At 38.4% G+C, this 27946-nt stretch overlaps 1 protein-coding gene across 24 annotated transcripts in view; it reads left to right on the top strand.

Annotated features, from left to right (window-relative positions):
• Nucleotides 1-27946, top strand: part of PEX5L (peroxisomal biogenesis factor 5 like) — a 320090-nt gene that overhangs the window by 230218 nt on the left and 61926 nt on the right. For all 24 annotated transcript variants that reach the window (XM_072807503.1, XM_072807498.1, XM_072807514.1 and 21 more), the window contains one exon: nucleotides 10196-10291. In XM_072807503.1, the coding sequence (XP_072663604.1) occupies nucleotides 10196-10291 (96 nt within the window). The remainder of the gene's footprint in view (nucleotides 1-10195; nucleotides 10292-27946) is intronic.

Raw genomic sequence — 27946 nt, 5'->3', positions numbered from 1 at the left:
ATCAGGCCCTAGGCTGAAGGCGGCGCTAAACGGCTGAGCCACCCAGGCTGCCCCAAACCCACTTTTTCTACTAGATAATTTATATCATAAATATTTTATTTAAATTTTCACAAAAAGTTCAAAGTATTTTTTTCTATATTCTGTATTTCATATGTTTTCTCATTCAGTAATCTATCTCAATGCTTGAGATAACTGATGATAATATACATATATCATATGTATATATTGAATTATATGTATATTTGGCTGAACATGTCTTAATGAATTCACTATATATTTAGCACTTTTTCTTTTTTCTACCATTACCTTTCCATCATTTTGTTTGTTGGTTTTTTTTAAAGATTTTATTTATTTATTGATGAAAAACACACATAGAGAGAGAGAGAGAGAGAGAGAGGCAGAGACACAGGCAGAGGGAGAAGCAGGCTCTGTGCAGTGAACCTGATGTGGGAATCGATCCCGCGACTCCAGGATCACGCCCTGGACGGAAGGCAGGCACTAAACCACTGAGCCACCCAGGGATCCCTCCATCATTCTGCAATACAAAATCTCTTCTACTCCAGTATTAACAATATTTCTACAATAGAACACCAAGAAGAGGAACTTACATATTGAGCATTCATTCACATGTATGCCCCATGGACCCAAGTACTTACATATCAGGATCCTGACTGTCACATTAAAATAAATTTTATGTTGAGGAATAAATAATTATAGTATTAGAGTAATGATAATACTAAGAGCTACCATTTGTGAGAATTAGAGACTTTGTACTTTTCATATATGATGTCTAATACTCAAATAATCCTGTGAATTACTATTAGCCTCATTTTTTAAAAAGATTTCATTTATTTGAGAGGAAGAGAGAGAGCACAAGCAGGGAAAAGGGCAGAGGTAAAGCAGACTCCTGGCTGAGCAAGGAGCCTGATGCCAGGCTGGACCCCAGGATCCTGGGATCATGACCTGAGCCAAATGCAGATGCTTAACTGACTGAGCCATCCAGGCGCCCCTTATAGCCTCATTTTAAGAATCCTTTAAAGAGTCTCAGTATAGTCAAATTTTTCTTCTGGGGCACCCAGCTAATCACTGGTGGAACTATGGTATGTACCAGACCTGTCCATCCCATGATCCTCAACTCCAGTGTAATTTGTTTGTCTATAACTAATTATCTCCTTTGGGTAAGACTGCCAAGAAGGCCAAAGTCAGTCTCAATCTTTTTATTTGCTCAAACACTTTGTAAGGGTGTAGCCTTGATCTAAAATGACAAAGATCTCTTAAGAAATGTGTCCACATTTATGCAGTCTACAATCAAGTTGAAAATAAGTGAGATGAAGTGAGCAAGAGAAATTTTCTTTTTTTTTTTTTTTTGAGAAATTTTCTTGAGTATACTAGATCAGAAATTAAAACTAAGAGGAAATATTTTATCTGAGGTGAAGAGACAATTATGATAATAGCAAATATCACTGAATGCTATGATAGCCTTCTAATATATGTAAGCTCGTTTGATCCTGACAAATGGCTATGTGAGATAAGTTTATTTATTACCCTTATTTTATAGACAGGAAAGTAAGGCACAGTGAGATTAAGAAAATGGTCTATGCACCCAGAGCTAGTAAGTGGCATAAAGAAAGAGGACACAGCCAGATGGGAAATGCTGAGGAAACAGAAGACCTCTGGAAACCTTTCCAGGCCACTAAAAGAACTGCCCCCTCTCCCCATTTCTGACATTCGCTGGAGAGGGGTGGACATTACTGCTCCCAAGAATCTGCTGGAAAACAAGTCAGCTCACTTGCAGAACAAATAACCCTGGGAGGCTTAATGAATTGTAAATGTAGCATGAAAATGTATTTTCATCCTCTGTGTTCATTCTAAATGTATCTTTTTTAAAATTGATAATATTTATTAGAGAAACATTTCTTGTTAAGTGCATTAGAGATTTAGATTCAGCTAAAGTAATTGGTACTGTTTCATAACCTGGATCCTTGGAACAATTTAATATAGCAATAGAACATTTGTTTCTGCAGCAAGGGGAGATTTGGCGCAGGTGGGCTGTTCTACACAACGCTGGAGGGGCAGAGGATCAGCTGGGGTCCCTGGTTGCCATGGAGACCCACAATGCATTTATCTTATTATTCCAATGACTGCTACTCTCCTGCTGGTTGTCTGATTTCATCCCACCACATTGTCCTTCCACTTGCCCACTGGTGTGCCTTTAAGCAAGCACAATGTGCTTTGGAAAATTTGTGTGAGCTTCCCAATTTTGTCCTCCAAAACATAGTTTGAAATGCACTGTGACAGTTCTCGGTCTAGATAAAATGTGAATCCCTTAGAAAGTTACCAATTATTTGTAAAGAATTTATCTCTGAATTTGCTTTTTTAAAAATACTACATGTTGGGGCCCCTGAGTGTTTGGTTGGTTAAGCCTCTGACTCTTGGTTTTGGCTCAGGTTGTTATCTCAGGGTCATGGGATTGAGCCCCCTGTCCCACTCCACACTCAATGCAGAGTCTGCTTGAGATTCTTTAACCACCCCCCTCTGCTCCTCCCCATGCTCACACACTCTCTCTCTAAAATAAATAAATAAATATTTTTAAATGCATGTTTATCAATATTTGTCTAAACTAAGAAAATTCATAATCTCCTAATTGTAAATCCAGTTTACGGTTAAATTAAGACAATCTAATGAATTGGGGATTTAATCATCTAAAATACTAAATCATTCAAATGAAACAGGAAGAGAATAGACTAATTGTAATAAAATAAAGGTTTTTACTGCTAGAAGCATACTACCTTTAAATGTATGATTTCTCTAGGTGGATAAGATGATGAAGGTGGTTAAAATTTTTAACTTAAAACTGGCTTGCAAACTATTCAAGTAAACAATTTCAGCTTACCAAAACTTGTTACTGCTCCACTGTCACACAGATGGCTCATGGAAAAATCAAGGAAATGTCTTCTCTCTCTCGAGCCAACATAAACCATCTTAGGTTCAACAGACAAGGAGCTATATGCAAGCCTTTTTCAAATTCACATTTTTAAAAAAAATTTATATTTCAGGATCACAAAGAAAATGGAGAATTCCTATGTTAGCTTATATTCTTTTCAAGATCGAGAAAAGGAAAAATGTAGTCTAGTCCCTTTCAAATAGTGTTTTGAATACACTAATCAGACTGGCAAGAGATTATAATAAATTATATAATCTCTCTGTATTTAAGAATAAAGTTTCTTGACCCATACACAACTGAGTAATTAGTATTTCCTGGAGTTAATTGTTTAAAGTATTCATACAATCTGAAAAGTTAGAAAACATTTGAAGAGTTGAAGAACAACACAAGTGATGTAAAATTGGCATTTTCTAATTAATGGGTTGAGACAGTGGCTAGGCAAAAGAAAATTAATCCGACTTTTGCTGGAAAGTGATGGTTAAGTAGTTCTTTGCCAACTCTGGACACTGGAAAGATAGCTCCAAGACAGGTTCTTGCCAACCTAAGATGGACCTAATAAGAAGGTGCAAGAACCAGGCTCTCCAGTACTTAATCATAATCATGCTACTCTTTGATTTTGCTGACTTTGGCAAAGCAAGTGCTTAGTTCCATATTGTCATAATTCCATCAAGTTGGCAGTATCCCAAATCAGAACAATTGAAACTTTAAGATACAAGTGCAGATATGTATATTCAAATAATTCATATATTAGAAATTCTTACAATAATCTTGGGAATTAATATCCCCATCTTACATGAGAAATTCATCTTAGAGAGAAGTAGCAAAAGGGCAGAAGAGCCATTACTCAAATCACACCCATCAGCTTCTAAAGCCTTTGTTCTAACCACATACCACTTCGTATCAGCTTCATCAAGCTTATTCACCCGAGAGAACTCACAAACCATCTATTTCCCTTCTCATTGCAAACCCTGATTATTACTTACATTTCTAGGATTAGTATGAGCTAAGTGATTTTAAAGAATATTCATCACTTTCTTCCAGAAACTTTGTAATATAAATTAGGATTGTCGTCAGATCTGAGACCATACAGAATTTTGTGCCTCCCCTCCCCAATGCCTTCTGAACCTTCTTACTGTTCAAAATACTGACAGTTTGCATTCCATTCCATTTCAGTTCTGCAAATGTGATTGAGTGTCTACAATCCACAAGCCATAAGTGAGGCTCGGGAAAGGTTAGAAAGAAGAATTCAATTATAAGGAGTATCAAGACCTTTATGTCTATTAGAAACAATTAGACAGTACACTTTATAAACACAGTTTTGCTTGTTGGAAGACAGTACAGGAGCCACATCAACATCCCTTGTCCCCTCCTGACCTTACACAGTGAGCTACCAATGAGGAAAGAAGCAAGCAAAGATGGAAGGAAGGAGCAAAGAAAAGGCAGAAGGGCAAGAACAGTAGGAAGGCAAGAAGGAAAGAAATCTGAACGATCACTTTCAGCATAGTAGGAAATCTGCACATAGTAGGTACTCAACAAACACTTGCTGAAGTGGAAAAATAAGAGAATACTAACAAAAAGGAGAAAAAACAACACTTGTGAAATTTAACAATTTGAAAGTAGTGGCTATTTAATGGATAACTGAAAGGCAGATAATAATAAAAAATATAAAAATATGAAAATGACAAAATTTTATTCTTTTATCATTTTTAAAGGCAATTTCAAAAATAATTTTTGGTTATACATGATAATAGACTGTCCATCTTTTATCAAAATAAGCACTGATTTGCTTTGACATTCTACAACATAGAATTTTATAGTAGGATGGAGACGGGAACCATATGTTCCCACCTTGCACAAAGCTCTAGGAATTTGCTCTTTGACACATATGGTACAACTTTTTTTGTGTACCTTCAACAATAAGAAAAAAATCATGACCGTTCAATGAGGAATGAATTTATCTGTTCTATGTAAGAATCCAATCAATCTTCATTAACCACTAAACAAAAGTGCTCTAAATTTTCTAAAGATAATTTTTAAATGAATTTCTAAAGTCACACCTGATAAGCGCTAACTGGAAAGATGATGACAAAAGTCGACTTTTCTAGCACTTGCTGTGTACTGAGCATTTTGTGTGTATGTTTACATGCGTTATTGTAGCCGATTCTTATACAGTCTCTGTAAATTAATATACACTTTGCAGATAAGAATACTGGGGATTAAAGAGATTAAGCAATTTGTCCAAGGTCACCAGTTACTATGAAATCCAAACAGGATTTGGCCCCAGCAGTCTGACTCCAAAGATTATGCTTTTAATTATTATGTTACACTGTTACCCAAGGTCTGCTAGTTGTTATATTTTTCATTTCTACTGCTAAGCAGCTCCCTTTTCCCCATCAATCTCTTTTGAAAAGATACTGAGCTTTTTAAACAGGTGTTTGGGTGGGAAATCTCTAGCAGTAACATAAAGGCAGTTGTATAGGGGTTATGAATGGCTGACATAGAGGTTAGCCAACAGATTTATTGTGCTAGGACAACCACAGCCACAAACACAGTAATTTTCAAATCATAACTTGGATCACAATCATAATTTTGAACAAAGAGAATAAAACAATATTCTTAAAGAGTTATTTAATTCTTATCTTTTGCCTGGTGCTTACCATTCAGAACAATCAACAGCTGAGGGAACAAAATGCTTTCTTCTTTAGAGAATGTTAATACCTGAAAATCCAATTAGCTTAAACCAATTAAAATGGCTGTTTTTAAAGCCCAGGCACTTCCAGGAGGTGGCTGTACTGTGGAGCATTTTTCAAAATCATGTGATGTAACAAAGAGATGCCTACATCGGGGACATTTGTGAACTCCAGAGTTCCACTTGCATACACATAATGTCAGCATGTGAAGTTCTGATAGTGAGGTCCTTCCGTCAGCAGTATCAGCATCACCTGGGAACTTGTTAGAAATGCAGATTCTGGGCCCCCCACTCCCACACTTACAGCTGCTAAAGCAGAAACCCCGGTGGTAGTGGGGCCCAACAATCTGTTTGGATAAGACTTCCAAATGATTCTGATGCCGGCTCAAGCCCGAGAACTACTAATACAGCCACGGTGATAGCAAAACAGCCTCAACTCAAATTTATGGCTGTAATTGTCTTGTTTACCATTCCTCTAGTTACATATTAAGCAGTATTTGCAGTTTGCCAGTATTGCGTATAGATGTTCTCCTTTATTCCAGTCTTTGCTTATAATGAAATTAGATGCTGGAAAAAATAAATAAATAAACAAGTCATGGTTGAAAGGAAGGCTGCTCTTCACTATGTGTTACAGTCTGTACTTCATCCTCAATCCTAAACCAGCACATCTGATGCGCTACTAAATTGCTGAAAAGTTTCCAAGTCTTTTCAGTTGCATAATACTCTGGCCTTGGAAACTGCCTTTGTTTACATTCAGCGTTTTCCTATATTTTATAACATTTCTCTTAGTTTCCTTGGACAAAATAAATGGCTGTAAAGTGTGAGGTAGGCAACACTTGTCTTAGTAATAACTTCAGGCCTTTCTAGCAACGTGGGAAATAGCACTTACCTAAATAGTAATTTTACTACCAAAGTAAAAGTTCATTTGCATAGTAAGATTCTATTTGCACTTGCTATTTTAAGTGACAATGAGAGCATGAACTGTAAGTCTAGAACCCTGAGAGTGATTTTGCCTCTTTTTCCTGATATATGATGCCCTTTGCATCCTGTGATTCATAATCCATTTGGGTCATGAAACATTGATGAAGGGAAGCCGGTGACAGTAATGGAGTTCTGTTAGGTCAGGCTTCACAGGAGAGACAGATCATATTTCACTGGTGAAAAGTGCCTCTAATAAAAGGAGGTGACTTGGGACAAAAATATTAGTGCTTTCTCTCTCTTCTCATGCCATTCATGGGTCATTTATGACATTATTATACAAAAGCTCAGTTTATTTCTTACCATGTGTCCACATTTTAAAAATTTGTTTATTTTATTAATGAAGGAACCAGCAGGAAGACAAAAGAGCTAGTTCCAAAGTAAAGGAACAGAGGGCGCCTGGGTGGCTCAGTTGGTTAAATGTCTGCCTTTGGCTCAAGTCATGATCCCAAGGTCCTCAGATAGAGCCCACATCCAGCTTCCTGCTCGTCGGGGGGCCTGCTTCTCCCTCTCCCTCTGCCTGCCACTCCCCATGCTTGTGTTCTCTTTCCCAATCTGTGTCAAAAAAATAATTAAAATCTTTAAAAATAAAAAAATAAAGGAGCAGATTTATGGACGTGGTTGGGAAAGAAATGCCAAAATAAGTTTGCCAAATTTGATACAAGGTTGGTTAATTTCCACAAGACAATAAGATCATAACCCCTTTGGGGTAACCTCTCCACCAGGCTATAACATCCTAAAAACATCAGTTTTGTGAAAGGTTATAAATCATCTGCACCTTTTCTTTTTTAAAGATTTTATTATTTATTTATTTGTTTGTTTGTTTGTTTATGAGAGAGAGAGAAAGCGTGAGCAGGGAGGAGGGGCACAGGGAGAAGGAGACACAGACTTTCTGGTGAGCAGGATGGATAGTGGCCCCCAAGAAAGCTATGTCCATACCCTAATATCAGGAACCTGTCATAATCAATCTCGCTTATATTTTTAGAGCTCTCTTTCCCCAGCCCCATCCTATTTATCTGGGTTGAGAGAAAGTAGTAGCTTTCATGGGGCCCAGAGAATAAGAGAAGGTGCTTGTTCATGGTGGCCATTGAGCCTGGCCCACCTCAGAGTGAGGCAGTGATGCCTATGCAGGCCCGGACGGGTCCTTATTACCCTCTTCCTCTTCTCCTCTTCTGACCACAGACACGACTCCAGAGGCCTTACCCTTGTGCTGCTAACAAGCCTAGCTCTTTACTAGGCAGCCCACAAAGTCCCCCGGCAGCCATTCCTCATCCCCAGAACTAGGACAGTAGGGCTTTGCTAACACGGACCTCTGCTACTCCAAGCACAGGATAAAAAACAAGTCCCATCTCAATTCCCTAGAAACTCTCCTTAGCCTCTTGGATTGACTAGGAAACCTTGACTGAGAACACAGAGCTACCTTCTGGGAGTAGGGAAGTGAAATAGCTCTAATTAATCAATTCATATATTCCCCAATAGCATTTTTTCAACAAGTATTTATTGACTATGGAGCAGCTACTGTTTCGAGGAGATACTGGGGATACAGCAGTGAATACATCAAGGAAGAGAAAATATAAATTAATGTTTCAATAAATTAACCTTCCTTGTTCATTAATGCAAAATATAGTCTAAGATTATTATTTATGTTCAGAAGTGTTCATAGCAACTATTTCATTATTACTTTCAGCCCACAGTATTCTTGAGGGCTTCTTAGTTGACTCCTTCAACCATGCATGAAACTCTGAAAGAGAGCTTTTCTAGATTTTGCATCTTCCCAAAATGGTCAGTGAACCACAGCCTCTGATAAGAGGCAGTATAGTGCAGTGGTTATGACCATGGCCCAGAAGCATCAGCCCTACCACTTCATAGCTGTGTGATGTTCGGCGAGTTAATTAGCTCTCTGTGCCTCAATGTCACGGATTCAATAATAATACCTACTTCACAGGTTGTTGAAAAGACAAAGTGAATTATAGTATCTAAAGGACTTGAAGCAGCATCTGACATGTAATGAGCCCTGGTATTACTACTGTGTAATAATAAGGGGGGGGGAGGGTGGTTCCTCTTGAGGACCAGTGATGGTAGAGAAAAAATGAAAAGCAACTGTACTGTATAAGATGGTAAGTGCTTAGTGAAGGCCAAAGTTTTGCTCTAGAACAGTGGTTTTCAAACATGGATGCTTTTCAAAATCACCAAAAGAACCTTTCAAACATTTAATGGCCAGGTCCTACCCCCAGATTCTTTGGTCTAGGGTGGGACCCAGGCCTGTTCACATAATTCCCATAGAAGTAGAGGTTGAGCATCCCTGGAGGAGAGGAACCAGATACATGGATAAAAGTTGATAAAAGGGAGGAGGGAGGCTTGACTCCACGAACCTCCCTCCTCCTGATCCTCAAGCATCTACCTGCCTTATCAGTGCAATCCCTTATTCTGCAGTCTGTAGACATTCTTAGAGCACATACTACTTCTCAGGCCCTTGGCTAAGTACAAGCAGAACAAAAGTTAGAGACAAAATCCTACCTTCACGGATCACGTAGTGTAGCAGAAAGATAGACAAGAAAATAAGCAATCACATGGAGAAAAATCACAAATACCATGACTGCTCATGGAGAGAGGTCTGAACCAATTATAGTACATACTTACTGGGAAATCCCTGGGCAAGAATGAGGTGGATCCATAAATACTAAATGTGGAACTCTCCAAGATATATTGTTGAATGGAGAAAAGTAAGCTACAGAATAGCATACCATTTATGTTTCGAAAATTCTCGAAACACATTACTATCTCAGGTACATGAATATATATGCAACTGAAAAGGAGAAATTCTACAGGTATACCTCTTATTTTCCATGATTATTTTTTTCAAGAAGAATGTATTTCATTTTTGTGAGCTTAAAAATGAATAACAATTTTAAAATTCCAGCAGACTCTTTGTGGGGCCAGTCTTCTGGAATATATGCATTTAGCTAAGTTAAGATGTATATCATGTTGCCTGTTAATTGTGACAAACCAGTCGGCATTATCAAACATGATTTTATCTAAGTAACTAATATTTAGCTGTGCAATGTCCCAAGGAAACAGGACATGAGGGAAGGCAAAGGAAAGAGAACTCAAGCATGAGGATCTGCTGTGTATGTAAGGAGAGGGTCTAGCAGCCACCTTCCGTCTCTGCAGCTTGCAGTTTTAACTGAGGTGAACTGGAAGCTTGAATATCAGTTCCTAGGTCTAGGCTTCTAATGGAGAGTCTCCATCTTAGCTGCATATTAGAATCCCCTGGGAGACTTACTAAAATAGCAATGCCTGGAATCATGACTAATTAAAGTAAGATCCTTGGAAGGCTGGGCCTGGGCTTTGCTTTTAACATGATCAGAGCTGAGACTCACTCTTAAAAGAATCATGCGTACATGTTCACACAATTTTGGCACCATCCCAGTTTGGGCAACATCATGCTTGCGAAGTACTCCAAAAATAACATCCTTTGCAGATGCTTCTTAAACTCGAGGGAAATATGAGAAAAGGAAAAATATTTGTATTTTTTGTATTCAGTGATTCCAAAACTATAACACCATGTGTTTGGTTTATTTCAGGCTCGACTGACCAAAGAACAGCGCTGGGGAAGTGCATTACTTTCTAGAAACCATTCCTTGGAAGAAGAATTTGAAAGGGCAAAAGCAGCAGTGGAGGTAACTTTTTTTTTTTTTTATTGTTTTTCTGTTTCATGTTTCTGGAAGTGGAATTCAAAAACTGAAACTTCGGCAGGATACATATGAAATGAGTCTCACTTTATAGACATGAAATAACCATGATAATGATTGTTAGAATGAGATTTGTTACCAGAGAAATTTTGACTTGCCACCAGAGGTGATTAATAGATGTCAATTCCTAAACCAATTCTGTGATAGATTAGCAATCTATCTGGAGCCCTGGTCAGAAAGATCTGAGTCTCATCTGGGTTCTATGATGAACCCATGCTACACATTTGCTATGCCTCTGTGAGGTCAAGGTTCACATGCCTGAAACACAGAAGATCGTGCTGTTTCTGAAATACACATTTTCTTGAGTGGGATAAAAAGCATGGCTGAGATAGTCTAGCCAATGGATAGTTGAGCCATAAATTTTTACTGTTAAGGGGGTTCAAAACAATGACAATGTTGAGGGCAGCCTGGGTGGCTTAGTGGTTTAGCATGGCCTTCAGCCCAGGGCCTGATCCTGGAGACTCGGGACGGAGTCCTGCGTCAGGCTCCTTGCATGGAGCCTGCTTCCCTTCTGCCTGTGTCTCTGCCTCTCTCTCTGTGTCTCTCATGAATAAATAAGTAAAATCTTTTTAAAAAATGACAATGTTGATAGAGCAAATGAAGTACCTAATTTGCACATTAATTACCTTATTTAGCCTTCTAATAAGATTCCTTTCTGGTTGGAATCACAAAGAGTGCATCACAGACACCATCTATGATACTCCTCAAAGCTTTGTTAGATTGCTATTTAAGAGTGGAGTTTTTCACCAAACCCAAGTATGAACTTGTTAGGACCTCCATTTCTATTACTGGAAATTGAAAGTATTCCTGTGATATGGTTCATTTATGCGATTGTCTTGCCACTAGGATTTGGATAAAATTATTATACTATGAGCAGTCTTTCAGTAGCCCCATACTTAAAATGCAATTAAATCACACTTGCAGTTTCATATTAAAACGGTTCTTTATATTCTAGGAAATAATTCTGTCTTAATGTTATATCATCATTCAGCAATCCAGTAGGAGAACGACTTTATCTCATCACAGTACAATCCACCCAAATTTCTTCTTTTAATTTTATCCTTTTTTAGTTTAAAAAAAATTAATGCATTAGTGTTCTTGAATGTGATAAACTGATATATTTGATTGAGACCAGCTGAGTTCAACTTATTCAACTACATGGAGCCTGTAACTGAATTTATCTCAAATGTAGATTTTTCCAGACTTAAGAGCTAATTTAAATTCATCTTTCGAACTCCTACTATGCGTAGCACACTAAATTATCACTAAATAGAAAGTGATTTACTTGAGTAAGTAAAGACACTAGATTTCATCTGGTCCCAGAAACACAATGGGTTCAGTCTCAGAGGACGTAATTACTAAGTTAATGTATCAACAAGGAAGAAAATATTCACTTATCTATCTGTGTGTGTTTGTGTGTCTATACATATATTCACAAAACCATTTAATCTTAGTTTTGGTGGAAGCCTTAGAAGTCATCTATCCCAACCAGGCATATAAAATAAAATTTGTTTTCTTTTCAAACATACTTGGTAAATTATTTATTCAAACATATCCTGTTTCTACTTGAATATTTCAAATTAGTGGCAACTTCTTTTCAAGAAAACCTGCTTCCAATTTGGACAGTCCTAACTATTAAAAAGCTCTTCCCTGTGTTATGCTGAAATTGGCCTATGAGCAACTTCCAGTTTTCCTTAGTCTTGGCTTTGCTCTCTCTAGAACAAGGCAGAATTAGTTTAATCCCTTCTTTCCATGATTCCCACATGATCCCATGAAGCCTTGTCTTCTGCTGGCGTCTCGTTGTCTCTCCTGGGAATTGAGAGACTGATTTGTTATTCCAACTCATCACTAATAGCTAACTGACAACATACATTTCATTAACCAACATAGGCTTCAGTTTCCACACTTTTATGGTCCTTTCCCGCTTAGAATCCTTGGAGGCTGTAAGTTACTTCAAGTAGTCATTCATTCAACAAACAGCACTGGCTGGCTACGTGCACTGACTGCTGAACCAGGTACTTAGAGACAAAGAAATGAGCCAACCCCGACCAGCTGTCTCATAGCCTAGGCCAGAGAACCAGCTTGGAAAAATCACTTGCTCCATCTACTTTAGTTTCTTCACCTGTAAGATGAGGGCTTGGATTTCTAATATACTAAAATCCTATACATCTATGGCTTCAAGTGAAATGAATATTTAGTACAGAATTCTCAGCAAACCAGAAATCTGTAAACAAAATGGCTCCTCTGGAAGCCTGGAACTGAGAAGCTTCCTTAGGGAATGGAGGATGTTGCTGACCAGAAGGTATGAACAGATGTGGAGGAAAAAGAGGATAGAGGGGAGTATTTCACTAAGCTGATGGGAAATCAGACCTACAAAACTGAACATGTATGCAGACTCTTTACTTCCCAACATTGTTCTTATCCAAGGGTAAAGTCTAATTCACAGTAGAAGGTATGATGAAATGCATCCAAGAATACATGATATTGACCCAGCCACTTCTTACAATTTATAATCATAAAAGTTTACAATATTTTTTTTTAAATAGGGAGAATTTGGAAACAGCCTAATTGTCCCATAACAGAGAATTAGCTAAATTGTATCTCTTAGTAAAATGCTGTGTAACCATTAAAAACTACATTATGAAAAATATTTAAGAACATGTAAAAATGCCTGGTGATGACTGGAATAATAATGTATTTACTGATAGTTTTACAATATGTTCCCGACTTTGTAAAAATGATAATGGCATAGTACCTAACATGTTAAAAGTACATACAGTATGCAAGTCAGGAGCTTTATATGGATGATCTTATTTAATCCTCATAGTAGTCCTATGAAGAAGATAACACTACTATTCTCATTTTGCAGATGAGGAAACTGAGGGTTAGTTATGTGCCATTTTATAAACAATTAAGATCAATTGAAAAATGAGTAACACTCAGTTAGCAAGTTTCAAAGCCATGATTTTCACCCAGACTCCAAAGCCCGTGTTCTGAATCATTGCACTATGTAAGCATAAAGAAAATCTGTGCCCAAATGTTGATGGTGGTTCTATCAGGTACTGGCTTTGGAGTAGTCTTATTTCTTCCACCAGCTTATCTGTATTTTCCAAATGTTCCATCATAAACATGTATTATGTTGGTAATCAACCAAAAAGTGATGTTATAGACACTGTAGTGGGATATAGGATTCTTAAAAGAACTCAAAGTTCCTCATTCTTCATTTCAAAACAAGTAAAGAGTGGTGCTGCAGATTGGCCTCATTAGAGACGGTTCTCAACACTAGTGAGACCCAGATGAAAATCAGGCCTGGAGCATGGTGAGGTTTTCCAAAGTCTCTCTCTTATAGTTTTATATCATCTGATTCCAGTATCCCTTCTATTTCACATTTTATTCCATTTTTAAGTCCTATTTTTTGGTCATCGTCCTGCCTCTTGACCTGACACCTGGTCCCCCTTCCAGCTCCTTCTGTTCCTCAGACCCCCGTGAGCCCCAGGGGCCCTGAGATTCTCTCTCTTCTTCTCACACGACAACCTCGTTGCTCACCATCCCTGCTCTGTCTTCTGCAGGGACACACTTCCCCCAGATCTTCATGCAGCAGGTTCTTCTTGTCATCTAAATTTTAGCTTGAGTACCAATGCCTCAGGAAGCTGAACCTGACCACACAGCACCTAGGGTTTTTTCATCCTTATATTTATCACTAGGTCTTTTCTTGTTTGTTTTTGTCTGTTTGTTGCTTGTCTTTTTACTTTAAAGTGTAACCTCCATAAGAAAAGAGGCCTTGTCTCTTATTAACCACTGTACCTCAATACCTAGAACAATATCTGGTACCTAGTAAGTATTCAGTAAATATTTGTTGAATTAATGGATGCCTGGCTGATTATTAATCACCTAATGTGGACACACTTCCATCTGTTGCATAATATAAAGCACTATATCACCTCCTAATATAGTTTAGTATTTACATTTTCATGGTTGATGGAAACAGTTCTGTCTGTACCATCCAGATTTCTGCCCAGGACTCTGCTGAAATGTCCTCTGTGGTTGTCTTGGTCTCATCAATCAGTGAGATGTGTTTATAACAATGCAAGTAGCACCAACCAGTCCTTGCCACAGTAATATTGGGCATGTTTTGTATTTTACACGGTATGAACTAATTTTTACTTATACTACACAATACCTGACAATATACAATTCAACTAAGGTTTGAGCTAAAATACAGTCTCTTCTACTCTCTAGTAGACAGCTAATGCCACATGCACATTTATTGTATATCTTAAGTGACCTGGGAACCTGTTTATGTGCAAAAGCTTAAGTTGAACTGTTCGATCTACTGAGGCTTTGTAAGGGGGAGGCTTTACCTCTATATCTTATATTTTATTGAAAAATAACCAAAAATTTCATCCCTGCTCAAAGTATTGTAATTTTAGGACTAAAGAACCAAATATTCCCATTCTAGGCTTAAAAAGAAAATCTTCCCTGAACAAGAAGAGAGAGGAGCTTACTCTATGCTTCCTTTTGGATTTTCTTTCTAGCCAGCGTCCTAAACACTGTCAGCTACAGCGGTCCCTAGGAAGGATGCACAAGGAATCTCAGAAGTGAGAAGCAGGGAAGAAACCCTGGGAGTTCAATGAGGCCTGAAGCTGCCTCCCAGGAACAGAGGTCCCTAGAGAGAACTGTGTTGCATCTGTGGAGGAGAGACAAGGTCACATGGGCAGTCAGTACACCTGCAACCACACATGAAAAATACATCCTTATTACTGTTAGCAAGGAAAGACGGGCTAGCATCTGGTAATGTTGCATTTAGCTAGTTTGTCTGTCTACGTGCCTCAGCCTTCAAATTAACTGGATGTAGCAACAAATTCATCAGATATGGTTAAGCTCCTTTTATGGGGTGGGTGCTAGGAATAGAAAATTGAATCTAACAACCTCTGCCCTTAAAGAGCTAGAAGAATCACAGGTATATGCACACCACTCAGGGCATCATACAGGTATAGCTTATCATGTGATATAGTTACCATGGGTTTACACAGCCATCTCCGCACTAGACTTTGACCTCTTCACGTGCAGGACCCGGAACCATGCTGCATCCTTCTTTATGCTCTCAGCAACCTTTCAGAGAGTCTGAAAGGCCATGCAGAGCAAGGCCTCACAAATGTTTGCTGGATAAATAAATAAAGTAGTAATTAATTCCTTAAATGCATCTATTCCTCGAAGCATCTCGTCTTTAATGGTTGCTTAAGAAATATCACAAACTTACTGACTAACAGAAAATGAACTTGTGTCCCTGGAATCAAAGTCACATTTCCCTTGGCTTCAATACTATTATAATGCTTGTTGTGTGCATTTTAATCAATGTTTTCACAGCTCTACTTTTACCCTGAGGGAGTTCTTCTTCTGAACAAATTTTGAAAAAGAATAATGAAATATGTGAATGAGGAAAAATGAAGATGCATGAACAAAGGGAAGTACAGTGGTCAAAAGCAAGAAAAAGAATAGGAAGTATAACTTCAAATCCTTTTGGCTAATTGAGTCTATTAAATTGTACTAAAACTGTTAAACTCTAGAGCTCTGATTTCTCCCCACACCCCTATTCTCTTCCCATTGAGCCTCACTCGTGATATTGCTTATGGTAACTAAAATGTCCACAAATTCTTTGATATTCTCTTCAAAATATGGAGCTTAGTTCTCTTGAGTGTGGGCTGGGCTTAGTGATTCTCTTTCAATAAATAGAATAAAGTGGAGGGCACCTGGGGGGTACAGTCAGCTGAGCATCCAACTCTCGGTTTCAGCTCAGGTCATGATCTCAGAGTCGTGAAATCAAACCTTGATCTGGCTCCACACTCCAATCTGCTTAGGTTTCTCTCTCTCTCTCCCTCTGCCCCTTCTTCCTGTATACTCTCTCTCTTTCTCTCTCTCTCTCTAAAATAAATAAATAAATCTTTTTAAAAAATAAATAAATAGAATAAAGGGGATCCATGGTGTGTGACTTTAAAGATTAGTTCATAAAAGGTACTGTGGCCTCCTCCTTGCTCTCTCTCTTGCCTCACTTGCTCTGGAGGAAATCTGGCTGCCATGTCATGAGAACCTTTAGCATGTGAGAAACCAAGCATTCTACCAACAGCCAGAGAGACCCCAAGGCATCCTGTCAACAGCCACGTGTGTGAGCCGTCTTGTAAGTGAATCCCCCCAAGCCCCATTAAGCCCTAAAATGACTGAAGCCCCAGCCAGCAGCTTAATTCCAACATCAGGAGACACCCCAAGTAAGAATCACCCAGCTAAGCTACTCCCAAATTCCTGACCCTCAGAAACTGTATGACATAGTAAATGTTTGTTTTCTTTTTAAGTTGCTATGTGTTGGGGTAATTAGCTAAGCAGATAGATGATTATGGCATTGTTCTACTCCTCCAAGCCCCATAGCATAGAGAAAGGGTATTCATTCATTCCTCCTAGAATGTAGTCTTTCAAGCTACTCCCTCGCATTTCTACCAGTCCTCAATTTATCTTCTCAGATCCCCAAAGGAGTATAAACAAAGACCTTTTAATGACAATCCATGTTCCTTAGGGCATATTCATCCTTCTCCAAGGATCTGGCCAGGGTCTCGCCCTTTCTTCTTCATAGTGTATTAGACCTTCCTTTATGAGAGGCCCCATTTTTCCATTTCTATGTCCTATCACAAAGGACACAGCCCTCAAGGTAACTTCTCTTTAGGCTTCAGGCTAACTTTCCTTCCAGCAGTGCCTTCTCTGGGAAATCACAGGCAAATTAGTAATTACTTTTGAGAACGTGGATAGTTAAAGACTTTAATGCCAAATAGTATTCCTTATTCTAGAAGCATGTGTGACCTTCTTTATCTCTCTGCTGAGTTTAACTAGGAGATGCCACATTCAAAACAACTCTAGAGCTAAATCCAGTCCTAGTGATGTAAGCTAAAAAGTTCTTTCCGTAGAAATTTTGTTTTTACCTGAAATTATTCTGTGCGCATGTACCATAGATCTGATAGGCACCTCAGAAATAGTAAATGATTAAAGGAAATTGGAGACCATTCTTGAACTGTTTTTATTAATATAAGATTATGTAAAACACTCTGACTTGGGTGCTCTCATACCATGAGGGGTATCAGCCTCTAACACCCCCTCATATCTCCTTCTGCTTTGTATGACAATGTCACCTCTTTGAAATACATAGAGGAAGGCAGTCTGGGTGGCTCAGTGGTTTAGCGCCACCTTCAGCCCAGGGCCTGATCCTGGAGACCTGGGATGGAGTCCCACGTCAGGCTCCCTGCATGGAGCCTGCTTCTCCCTCTGCCTGTGTCTCTGCCTCTCTCTGTGTGTGTCTTTCATTAATAAATAAATAAAATATTTTTAAAAATGAAGTATATAGAGGAGATTAATGGATTCAACACTACTTAAATCATTCTGTCTTAAGCGAAAATCTTTTGAAAGTATCTGAAAGCATTGTTTGGGCAATACTGTTTGGGCAAAAATTGCCCAAAAATACTATTTGGGCAGTATTGAAGGAATCTTGAGAGTAACTGCCAGGATACAGATTTCCTAAAGCTTACAATGTCATGTTCACTAACAGGCTTCCCATGTCAAAATGTAGATAGGTTACATAAAGATTAGATGTGTTCTGCAAACTTGGGATACTGTGCATTGGGAAACTGGCAAAAGTTCCTTTTTTCTTATACTGATTCAATTTCCTTTCAATTTAAACAAATAAAAGTTGATTTCCAAAACAATTTGAAGCATAGATAAGAATTATTGTAGAGTGACTTGGTGATAAGAGAGTGAAACCCTCATGGGTGATATGGATAAAAGTATAAAGAGGTGCAAGACGGTCTTAAATTTATGGGTAAATGAGCTATTTAAAGGAAAAGGGTTATTTAGAGTCTGCCTCTAACTTTTTAAAGTCAGTGCTATGGATACTTACCATATTCTTTCAATGTCCCTTATATCCACTGTGTAAATACAAAACTAATAAAATCTTTGACTTGATGTATTCTAATAAAACCTCAGTTATCCACTGATTGATCTTCTAGACCATATTTGTAGACAAGCTGCAGGCCAGAAAGTAGCTTAAACAAATTCCCTGAACTTCAAATCAGAGAAATATAGGATCTGCATTCTGGACATGATCTCATCCACATTTGCTGAGCAAATCAGTTCAGAAGAAAGTGAACATGAAAAGATATAAACTCCATCTGAACCAGCCTTCAGCAGCCTTCTGTGCTCTGTGCACTAACAAGACCTGAACAATAATTTTATCCCTTCCTCTTCAAAGAAATTCTCTAAAGATTAATGGGACTGTAGTGAGAGTAATTTATTTTTATTTTATTATTTTTTTTTTTTTTTTAGTGAGAGTAATTTAAACTATTTGTTGGAAGGCTCTGTACCCAAGAATCATATGTTAAACTTACATGAAAAAGGTGGGGTAGCATAATAGTGTATGTGGGAAAAGTCTCAAATTGGACATGGGTCCTGGTTCTAACCATGCCAACATCTTACCATTAAGGCCTCAGCTTTCTCATCAGCAAATGAGAGGATTGAATTGATATTGAGTTTTATGTATTTGATCTATGAGATTAAGTGGAAAATGGATGAGCATTTTAATAATTGTGCATATATCTTAAAATATATTAGAAAAATATAACTAGAACTTCAAAGTGACGATTTCATGAACATACTTTAGGCAAGGCTAGAGTAGATTTTGCCTATTTAAGTACAAGAGCTGTATCAGTTACAAAATATATTAAGTAAACAATGGTAAAAGACAGAAATGACAAATTTCAGTTATGATCAAATGACTCAAGTTTAAGAAATACTAGGATTGGAATGCCTGAGTGGCCCAGCAGTTGAGCGTCTGCCTTCAGCTCAAGGTGTGATCCCAGGATCCGGGATCGAGTCCCACATCGGGCTCCCTGCATGGAGCCTGCTTCTCTGCCTGTGTTTCTGCCTTTCTCTCTCTCTGTATCTCTCATGAATAAATAAAAAAATCTTTAAAAAAAAAAACTAGGATTGATAATTGTGAGGTCCAGTACTAGGTAGGGTAACGCTAACAGCTGTAAAATATTCCCCAAAATACAATTGTTCAAACAAAATAATTTATTTCTTCTGTTAAAAATTGAAGTGCCATCCTAACAGGAAGATTTGTTGCATGCCATCATTCAGAGACCCAGGTTCCTTGCAACTTGTTTCTCCCCAGTTCCATAGAGTGTTATCCTCACCTGCATGGTCAAAGCCAAGTTGCAAGTGTGTTCTTGCTCCACCCTCCACCAGGGGAATGAGATTTGGAGGAGGCTCCAAAAAGCTCCAGCCCATATCTCATCCACTCACATCCCATTCGCAGGAGCTTAGTCAGACACATTACTTCACTACCACTACCCCTTCCTCAAACTGCAAGGGAGGCTAGGAAATGGCCACAGTGCTATCAGCACAGAAGACAGTTAGCAGTCTCTGCCACAGGTACATTCCAGTTCTGATATTTGTAGGAAAATTAGACTCTCCTTCTTCTCTCTCACTGTCTCTCTGCTTTTGTCTCTCTCTATTTATCTCCCTCCCGTCCTCCCTCCCTTTTTCTTCTGGATTTCTTTTACTTTTAGGAGCAGTCGTTAAATAACTTTCTAAGAACTTTATTACTATAAGAAGAATAATTCTATTTCTCTGGTTTATTCAAAACCCCATCTCTTGAATAAAAATGCTGCCCCATATAAGCCAATCATCGGTATTCTATAAAATGTCCTGTAATGTTGAATATTATTATTCCCAGTTGATTGAAAAGGAATGAAAATAATATCTGTAAGTTAAAGTCTTATTTTTGTCAAATAATGGAAATCAAAGATTAAAATAGTTCTAGTCTTTAGTTCTATATTTAAATCAGGAGAGCTATCTGCCCATTTTGGTTTTGAAAGACTTTTTATAAAATCAAATCAAAATACTGATTGATGAGATACATCTCTTTTCTGATGACACTTAAGCTGCGCATTGGTTTAATAAGTAGAACATCACACACAACCATACAGAATTCAGGGGAGAATCAGTGAACTCACTGTAAGCAAAGTGGTATCTTGAATTTCCTTTATTCATAAAGCATATGATATATCATATAATGCGGGATGCATAGTTGATGTTCAGTAAACAAATACTTCCTATTGATTAAGAAAGCAGTCCTTTGCCATGAAGATAGCCAGTTCTATCTCTTCTCTCTAAATGATCAATCATCAGTCTCTTAGATCTTGTCTTAGTCATGGTTCTCCAAAGAAACAGAATCAGCAGGGTATGTAAGGATAAAGAGAGAGAGTGATTTGTTATAAAGAATTGGCTTACATGGTTATTGAGGCTGAGAAGTCCCACAGTCTGCTACCTGTAAGCTGGAGACCCAGGAAATCTGGTGATGTAGTTCCAGTCCAAATCCAAAGACCTAGGGACCAGAAAAGCTAATGGTGTAAGTCCTGTCTGAGAACAGGAGAAGACCAATGTCCCAGCTCATTCAGACAAGCAAAGGGGAGAAATTTCCCCTTCCTCTGCCTTTTTGTTCTATTCAGCTCCTCGATGGATTAGATAATCCACATAAAAGACAGCCATCTGCCTTACTTAGTCTTCTAATTCAAAATGCTAATCTCATCTAGAACCACCCTCATAGACACACCCAGAAATAATGTTTAACCAAGTATTTTGGCACCCCAAGACCAAGTCAAGTTGACACATAAGACAGAGCATCACAGATCTTAATGATGGTCCCAGAGGTCTCCAGTCTTCTCTGGAACCTCCGTTACTGTCCTACGAGACATGTCACAGGCCATGTTAGAGTTTGTACCTCTAGCTGGATTTCAAAGGGCCCACTTCATCCCTCTGGAGAAGGATGCTAAGGAACTTGCCCAAGTACACAATGCTGGTTACTGGCAGGCAGAACTAGAACCCACGTTTACATATTCCCTTGGACCTATTGTTTTCCCTCCCCTTGAAGCTATTGAGAGAAGGAGGAAATTCTTAATTCAGATAGTAAACAATATTAAAAAATAATTGAACTTGAAATTTGTTTGGGGGATGTATTTTTTTCCTTACATCAGATTTCTTTTATTAATATGTTGACTTTAATTTATATGAAAACTACTTTTTATTCTTTGAAATCCATACCAGGCCCTGACAAGAGCAGCCACCCTTAACAGACGAAGGGGGCTGGAGGCATGGACACAGTGAGTAAAAGGCAAAGAGGTGTTAAAACATAGCTGGTATTAGAGGTGTTTACACATACATGAGCCACATCCAAATAATTAGAGATGAATTTGATTTCCTGTGAAATGCTGAAGTATATGATGAAATCTGTGAGTAAGAGGCTTACAGGGAACTCTTACTTACTTGGTATCCAAAGAGTAAAAAATGGATAAATAAATAATCCTAAGTCAAGCCCTGAATCAGAATTTTATGACTCTTAAACACTAGTTGCTTCCTATATCAAAAGCTTGGTTAGGGTGCCTGGATGGCTCAGTCAGTTAAGCGTCTGCCTTTGGTTCAGGTCATGATCCCAGGGTCCTGGGATGGAGCCCCACATTAGGCTCATTGCTCAGCATGGAGTCTACTTCTCCCTCTACCCCTCCCTCTGCTCATGCTTGTGCTCACTCTTTCTCAAATAAATAAATAAAATCTTTAAAAAAAAAATGCTTGGATAGTCATAGAAAAGGGATGAGTGGTCAAATATTCTGTTTCTGTGTTCTCCACAGTTCCAAAGTGGAAATGCAGACATAAACAATATAGACTGACTACTGGTTCTTTTTTTTTTTTTTTTTTTTTTTAAGATTTACTTATTCATTCAGAGAGAGCGAGAGAGAGGCAGAGACACAGGCAGAGAGAGAAGCAGGCTCCATGCAGGAAGCCCGATGTGAGACTCGATCCCGGGTCTCCAGGATCACACCCCAGGCTGCAGGCAGCGCTAAACCGCTGCACCACCGGGGCTGCCCCTGACTACTGGTTCTGACGATAGAAGGGAAATAGATAGCTCATTCAATCCTTAAACCTAAATGTGACAAAGGATTTCATTTTCACCAAGTAAGTAAAACCAATCTGAATATGTTTCCCCCAGTTAAACCTAGGTGTGTTTCTGTGATAGGAACAGGTTGCTTATTGAAGCCATTTATGCAGCCCCAAAAGTAAAGAACACACTTGAGAAGATAGGAAGTTAGCCACTTCCTTTTCAAAATCATTTCTTAAAACTCATTTGGTCTTCAAAGGGCAGTCTTCCTTTTTAAATCAACCATTTTTTAATACTAAAGCATTTATTCACTACCGATAGTGAACAGACATTAGATTGTGAGCATCAGATTTCAAAAATACTTCATACATTGGGTTTTAGATTTAACTGGCCAGATGACAATAATACAGTATGGTCTTCAAAATTAGAATTATACTTTTTATTTAAGAAGTTTGATCCACTAAATCACAGTGATTCTTTTGGTCAATAATAAGGATACACCCCATTCAAAATAATGTTTTTGCATCCTTCATGTTGTCTGGAATATACACAAACACATGCAAATGCACACACGCCACTATAAACTTAGGTGGAGTTCTGACTTATTCAGGCAAGGACCCCACACATAATGGAATTGAAGTGGCCACATAAGCAGAAACAGATGCAGCTTCTAAGCCTGGCTTCCTCTAGCCCCAGAGCCCCTTACATGGGGTGCAGCTGGCGGTGACACTAACTCCGCAAAGGCAGTCTTCTTACACTTGGGCTTTGCATCATTACTCAAGAAGTTCAGGTCTGTCCTGAACCCATTCGGTTCTCGCCCTAGATGCAGTGTCAGGAAAGATGGGGACCCATGCTGTGTGTCCATGAGGGAGGGGCAAAGATATGGCTCAGTATCCCCAAACACAATCTGTACCTCTAATCCTGGGCTTTCCAGTAAGCCTACTGTAATTCTCATAAACATAATCCTTTTACCAAAATTTAAAAGCATATATGAATTTTGAGAAAATAACAGAAGGAAATGCAAAGGTATCAATGGTGATCAATAATTTATCTCTGGATGGTAAGATTGAGAGATTCATTGGCAATTTAAATGTTTCTTCAAGTTATCTATCATGATAATGTGTTGATCTTATAAACAAAATAAGATTGTTCGTTTTTGTACCAGATCAGAGTCAAGAACATTTGGCTGTAATTCTCCTCTGCCACTGGCTGTCCTGGCAGGCTTGGAAAAGTCCCTTCTCCTCTCTGGGCCTCAATTGTTACTTTTTTAACATGAGACCATTACATTAGATCCACGGTACCCCAATTTGGCTGCCCTTTGGAACTACCTGGGAAGCTTCCAAAATTCCTGATGCCTGTGTTCCACCCCTAGAGACAGTGATTTCCTTGGCTCCAGCCCTGGCCTTCGCTTTTTGAAAAGATCCCCAGATGACTCCATGAAGACAAGTTTGGGAATCTCTGGATCCCAAGATTTCTAAGGCTTTCTCCTCCTAAGATGATCTCCAAGTCTCTGACTGTCCACTTTTGCCTAGGGCTATCCCTGAGTATTCGTTCCATTTTTAGCAATTGCTAAGGAAGAAAATTCCAAAACTTCCCTAGGTAACCCATTTTGACGTCTTGCAATAGTGTCAATCAGAATATATTTCCCTTGTGTCTAATCTAAATTCCTGCTATAGCAATTTAAGCCATGATGGGAAGAGAGAACATCTAGTTATGGTTGGATTTGTTGAACTTACATCACCAGCTTCGATCACTTGCACTGCTAACTAAATTCTCTCATTATCAAATCTTTATCTAATGAGCTCCTTGTCAAGGTTCTAATAGCAAGAGGAAAAGCAAGTTTATTTACTGCTATTTTCCCAGACCATATTTTCCAGTTTCTGCCAAAATCATTTCTAGATCTGTTTTGCTGTGACATTCTCATGACACTCTTGGTATATTTTCAATCTTTTAATGTTTTTTTTTAACCTGGGAATAGTAATTTCAAAGAGAATATACCAATAAGATTGAAGCATTTTTTTTTAAAAGATAGGCTGTCATCTTCCTCCATACCTACTGAATCTATATCTGTCTTTTCAGTTTTTTCTGACCTCTATCTCTCTTTTATCATCTTAATTGGCCACTGAATCATATAACTTATTATATCTTTACATTTTATTTTAGTATATTTTATTATTGGTTGAATATTCCTTTAATGTTATTTAGCCTTCTTTCCAGATTTTCTCTATCACTCCTCAGTGGTTTTCTCCCCCTTATTAGTGCTCATTGAAGTTAACACATTTCAACAAAACTAATTACAAGGGCTATGTCACTAGGCACATTCTGGGCAAATGCTCAAGGTTCAACGAAAATGGCTAAAAATACTGTGCCATTTACAAAATAATTCTGCCCCATGCTGAAAAAATATGGTTTAACACTCAGTTGTACCAGGATTCAAGAAGGATGAATGACACGAGCATGAGCCTTCTTTGTAAATTTTTTAAAAGTAGGTTCCTGTTTTAGCTCTTAACACTAGCTCCAAAGCTAACTTTGTTCTTTATATATTTATGACCATTCAATGTGAACCTCCCTTGCCTCTTGCTCTGCCCATTCATTTGCAAATGAAACTAGAAATAGTTCCCTGTCCTGGTTACAGAGTCCTGATGAAATCTGTACTGCGTGGAGGGGCTTGATTCCACATCAAGCTGTGTCACATCTGTGTTTTAGCAGCAGCAGGCAAGATGCAGCAGCTCTGAAAAGTTGACAGTGTGTAATATTGCCCCGTCGTTAAACATGAGATTGAGCAGCATTGCCATCCAGTGAATTTTTCTAATTCATTGGACTACTTCATGATTTTTACAGGATCTTTAAAGTATCTTCAAAAGAACAGGAGCATTTTACATAAATCCACTTAATAATGCTGAGTACTAAAGAACCTTTACGATAGGACTTTAACCACGCTATATGCTTTTTATCTCCTCTACACCAGTGATATCTAAATTGTTTTTGTGGTGAAATGGTGATGTTTCTAAAGCCTTGTCAAAGGAGGTTTCTCTCATATAAAATATAGCTGTGATATGTACAGAACAGAAGACGTCTGTTTCAGTAAAATAATCACAAGCTCTGAGCAGGCTGTGCCACCTTGTTCTGTGGATTTGATAAGCTAACCATAAACCTGCCTGTGGATACTGAGGGGAATACATAAGCAAGGGAGAGCAACTTAAAGTTACTTAGGAGGTTGAATTGATCCTAGCAAATCGAATCACACATTCATTTATTTGTTTAAAATACATGACTTTATTTATTTCTTTAAAAAGTGACTATTATTGTCAGACCCTATGTTAGGCACAGAGATATCAAAATGTGAGATACTATCCCTGCCCTCAATTTGCTCAAATATCTGGTAGAAGATAAAAATAGCTAAGAATCCTAAAGAACGTAATAAGTACTATAATACAAGTAAGCCACTGTCCTCTGAGGGTATACAGAAGGGAGACTTACCTTGCATGGCAGGAACAGAGGAGGTTTGCCAAAAGCAGGCAAACCACTCACAGTTGGAATAGGGAGTGGGAGCAGAGGGAAGAAAACATGCAATGCACAAAGACATGGATGAGTGTCTGGTGTACTGAAATCCTGCAGGTGTCTCTGGGTTTGCTTAGAACGTAAGTGGGATGGAGGAGTGACGGGAGATGAAATGAAGAGGCATGCAGAGGAGAGCCAGAGCCAGATCAATCATTCATGCTTTTCTTTAGCAGAGTTGTATGGAATGTGTTCTGTGTGTATAAAGCGATGCATTATACTAGCTAGATCCACTTTTCTCCTGGCTGACAAGGCCCTAAGTTCCCAGTCTCCTTTGCTGGCTTATCTACTTGTATCTTCCTTCTGAGAAGTACAGAGCCCAGGACACAGCCCTTGATCCTTCTCTCTTCTCCATCTACATTTTCTCGTTTGCCGTCTCTTTCTGTCCATGGATTGAAATACCACCTATAACCTGATGGCTCTCATCAGATTTTTTAGCCTTGACCTCTCGCCAGAGATACAAAATGGAATATCTAATTACCTACTGATACTACACTTGGGTTCCAGTATCTACTGTATACTTAACATGTCTTCATTTCCCATCCCAAACCAGTCCCTATCCCAGTGCAGAAATCGCACCACAATCTGTCCAGACAGAAATCCTGGAAACTGTTCTTCCTTTCCCTATCACCTCACAGCCAAGTCAGCAGGAGGTCTTGTTGAAGCAACCTCCAGACTAAAGGAATCACTTCTATTATCTCTCCTATTCAAATCTTCCTTTACAACAACAGCATCTCTGGCCCAAACTATGGTCACAGACTCCTCCTACCTTGTCTCCCAGCTTCTAGTCTTGCTCTCCTAGAGAACTCCATAGTCTCTACCCAGGGGGGTACATCTGACCCTCTTACTTCCCAGCATATTGGCGGTTAGAACCTGCCAAAATAAAATGAGATGCAAAGGCCCATGGACATGAATCAGCCCCTTCTATCATTCCCTCTCATCCCTCCTCCCCACACCATCGGACATTCCAGCCACAGTGACTTTTCTGTCCCTTCATCCCTCCAAACTCATTTCCATCCCCATATTCTCTGCCTACAATGCTTGTACCCAGACTGTTTACATCTTAGCTCATATGTTACCCCCTTTGAGAAGTCTAACTTCAGCATCTTTTCTAAGTCTTCCATATTGTCCTATGTAACCATTTCTCTAAATGCTAATAACTACCATAAATTATATTATTTATTTATTTATTTATGCTTTTTCTATTAGTATATCCCTTCACCAGACTGGAAGCTGCATGAGTAAAGACTTTGTCTTGTTTACTGTTGTATCTCCACTCCCTAGAATGGTGCACAGATACATAATCACAAACTATGATTGCATATGAAGGGAAAGTATAGCAATAATATGAGTTTATTATAGAATTCAACCTTCTATTTAATGCACCCAGAAAGTACTATTTATTGTCTTCAGTATAAGACATTAGCACAATAGCATAATTTGATAGTCTAGCATTCATTTGTTTATTTCTGCCCTATTTTCTTTAGGAAAACTTGATCAGTGGCAATGTTTATGACCTTGCAAAAGCTTGACTGAGGGCATATCTCACTTTTTAATGTAATTTTTAGATGATGAACACGGCCAGTATTGTTTGTCACCATTTGAAAAATAGGATGCTGAATTACAGTATATTCTAAGAAAAAAATTACTAAAGCCTAGGAACAATTAAGTCTTTATGATTAATTTATGTTGATTGCTTTTTAATTTATACCTGACTTTCTAAATGAATTTGAATAATCTTCTTGAAACTGGAATTTTTCCTGAGTCAAATATTTATGTTTCCTTACCTCAAGGCAAAAGGGAAAGGAAAATCAGTAGCATTACATCATAATATATCATCTACCAGAATGAATTCCCAACTCTTCTACCAGAAACAGTAGGTTTTCTCTTCTCAAAGGAGAAAGCCTCTTCTTCAACAAGATTATCAGATTTTAGATTTGCTGAATAGTTTAGAGGCTATGGTCTCCATAACAACCAATATTAACAGCCTGTGTTAGAAACTTTTTTTCTCCTTAAAAGCCTGTCATTAGCTACATCAGAACACTGAGGGAGGAAAC

Source organism: Canis lupus, chromosome 31 (assembly GCF_048164855.1).
Source record: "Canis lupus baileyi chromosome 31, mCanLup2.hap1, whole genome shotgun sequence".
In the NCBI taxonomy this organism is placed as follows: Eukaryota; Metazoa; Chordata; class Mammalia; order Carnivora; family Canidae; genus Canis; species Canis lupus.
This window is presented reverse-complemented; position numbering and strand designations above follow the sequence as displayed.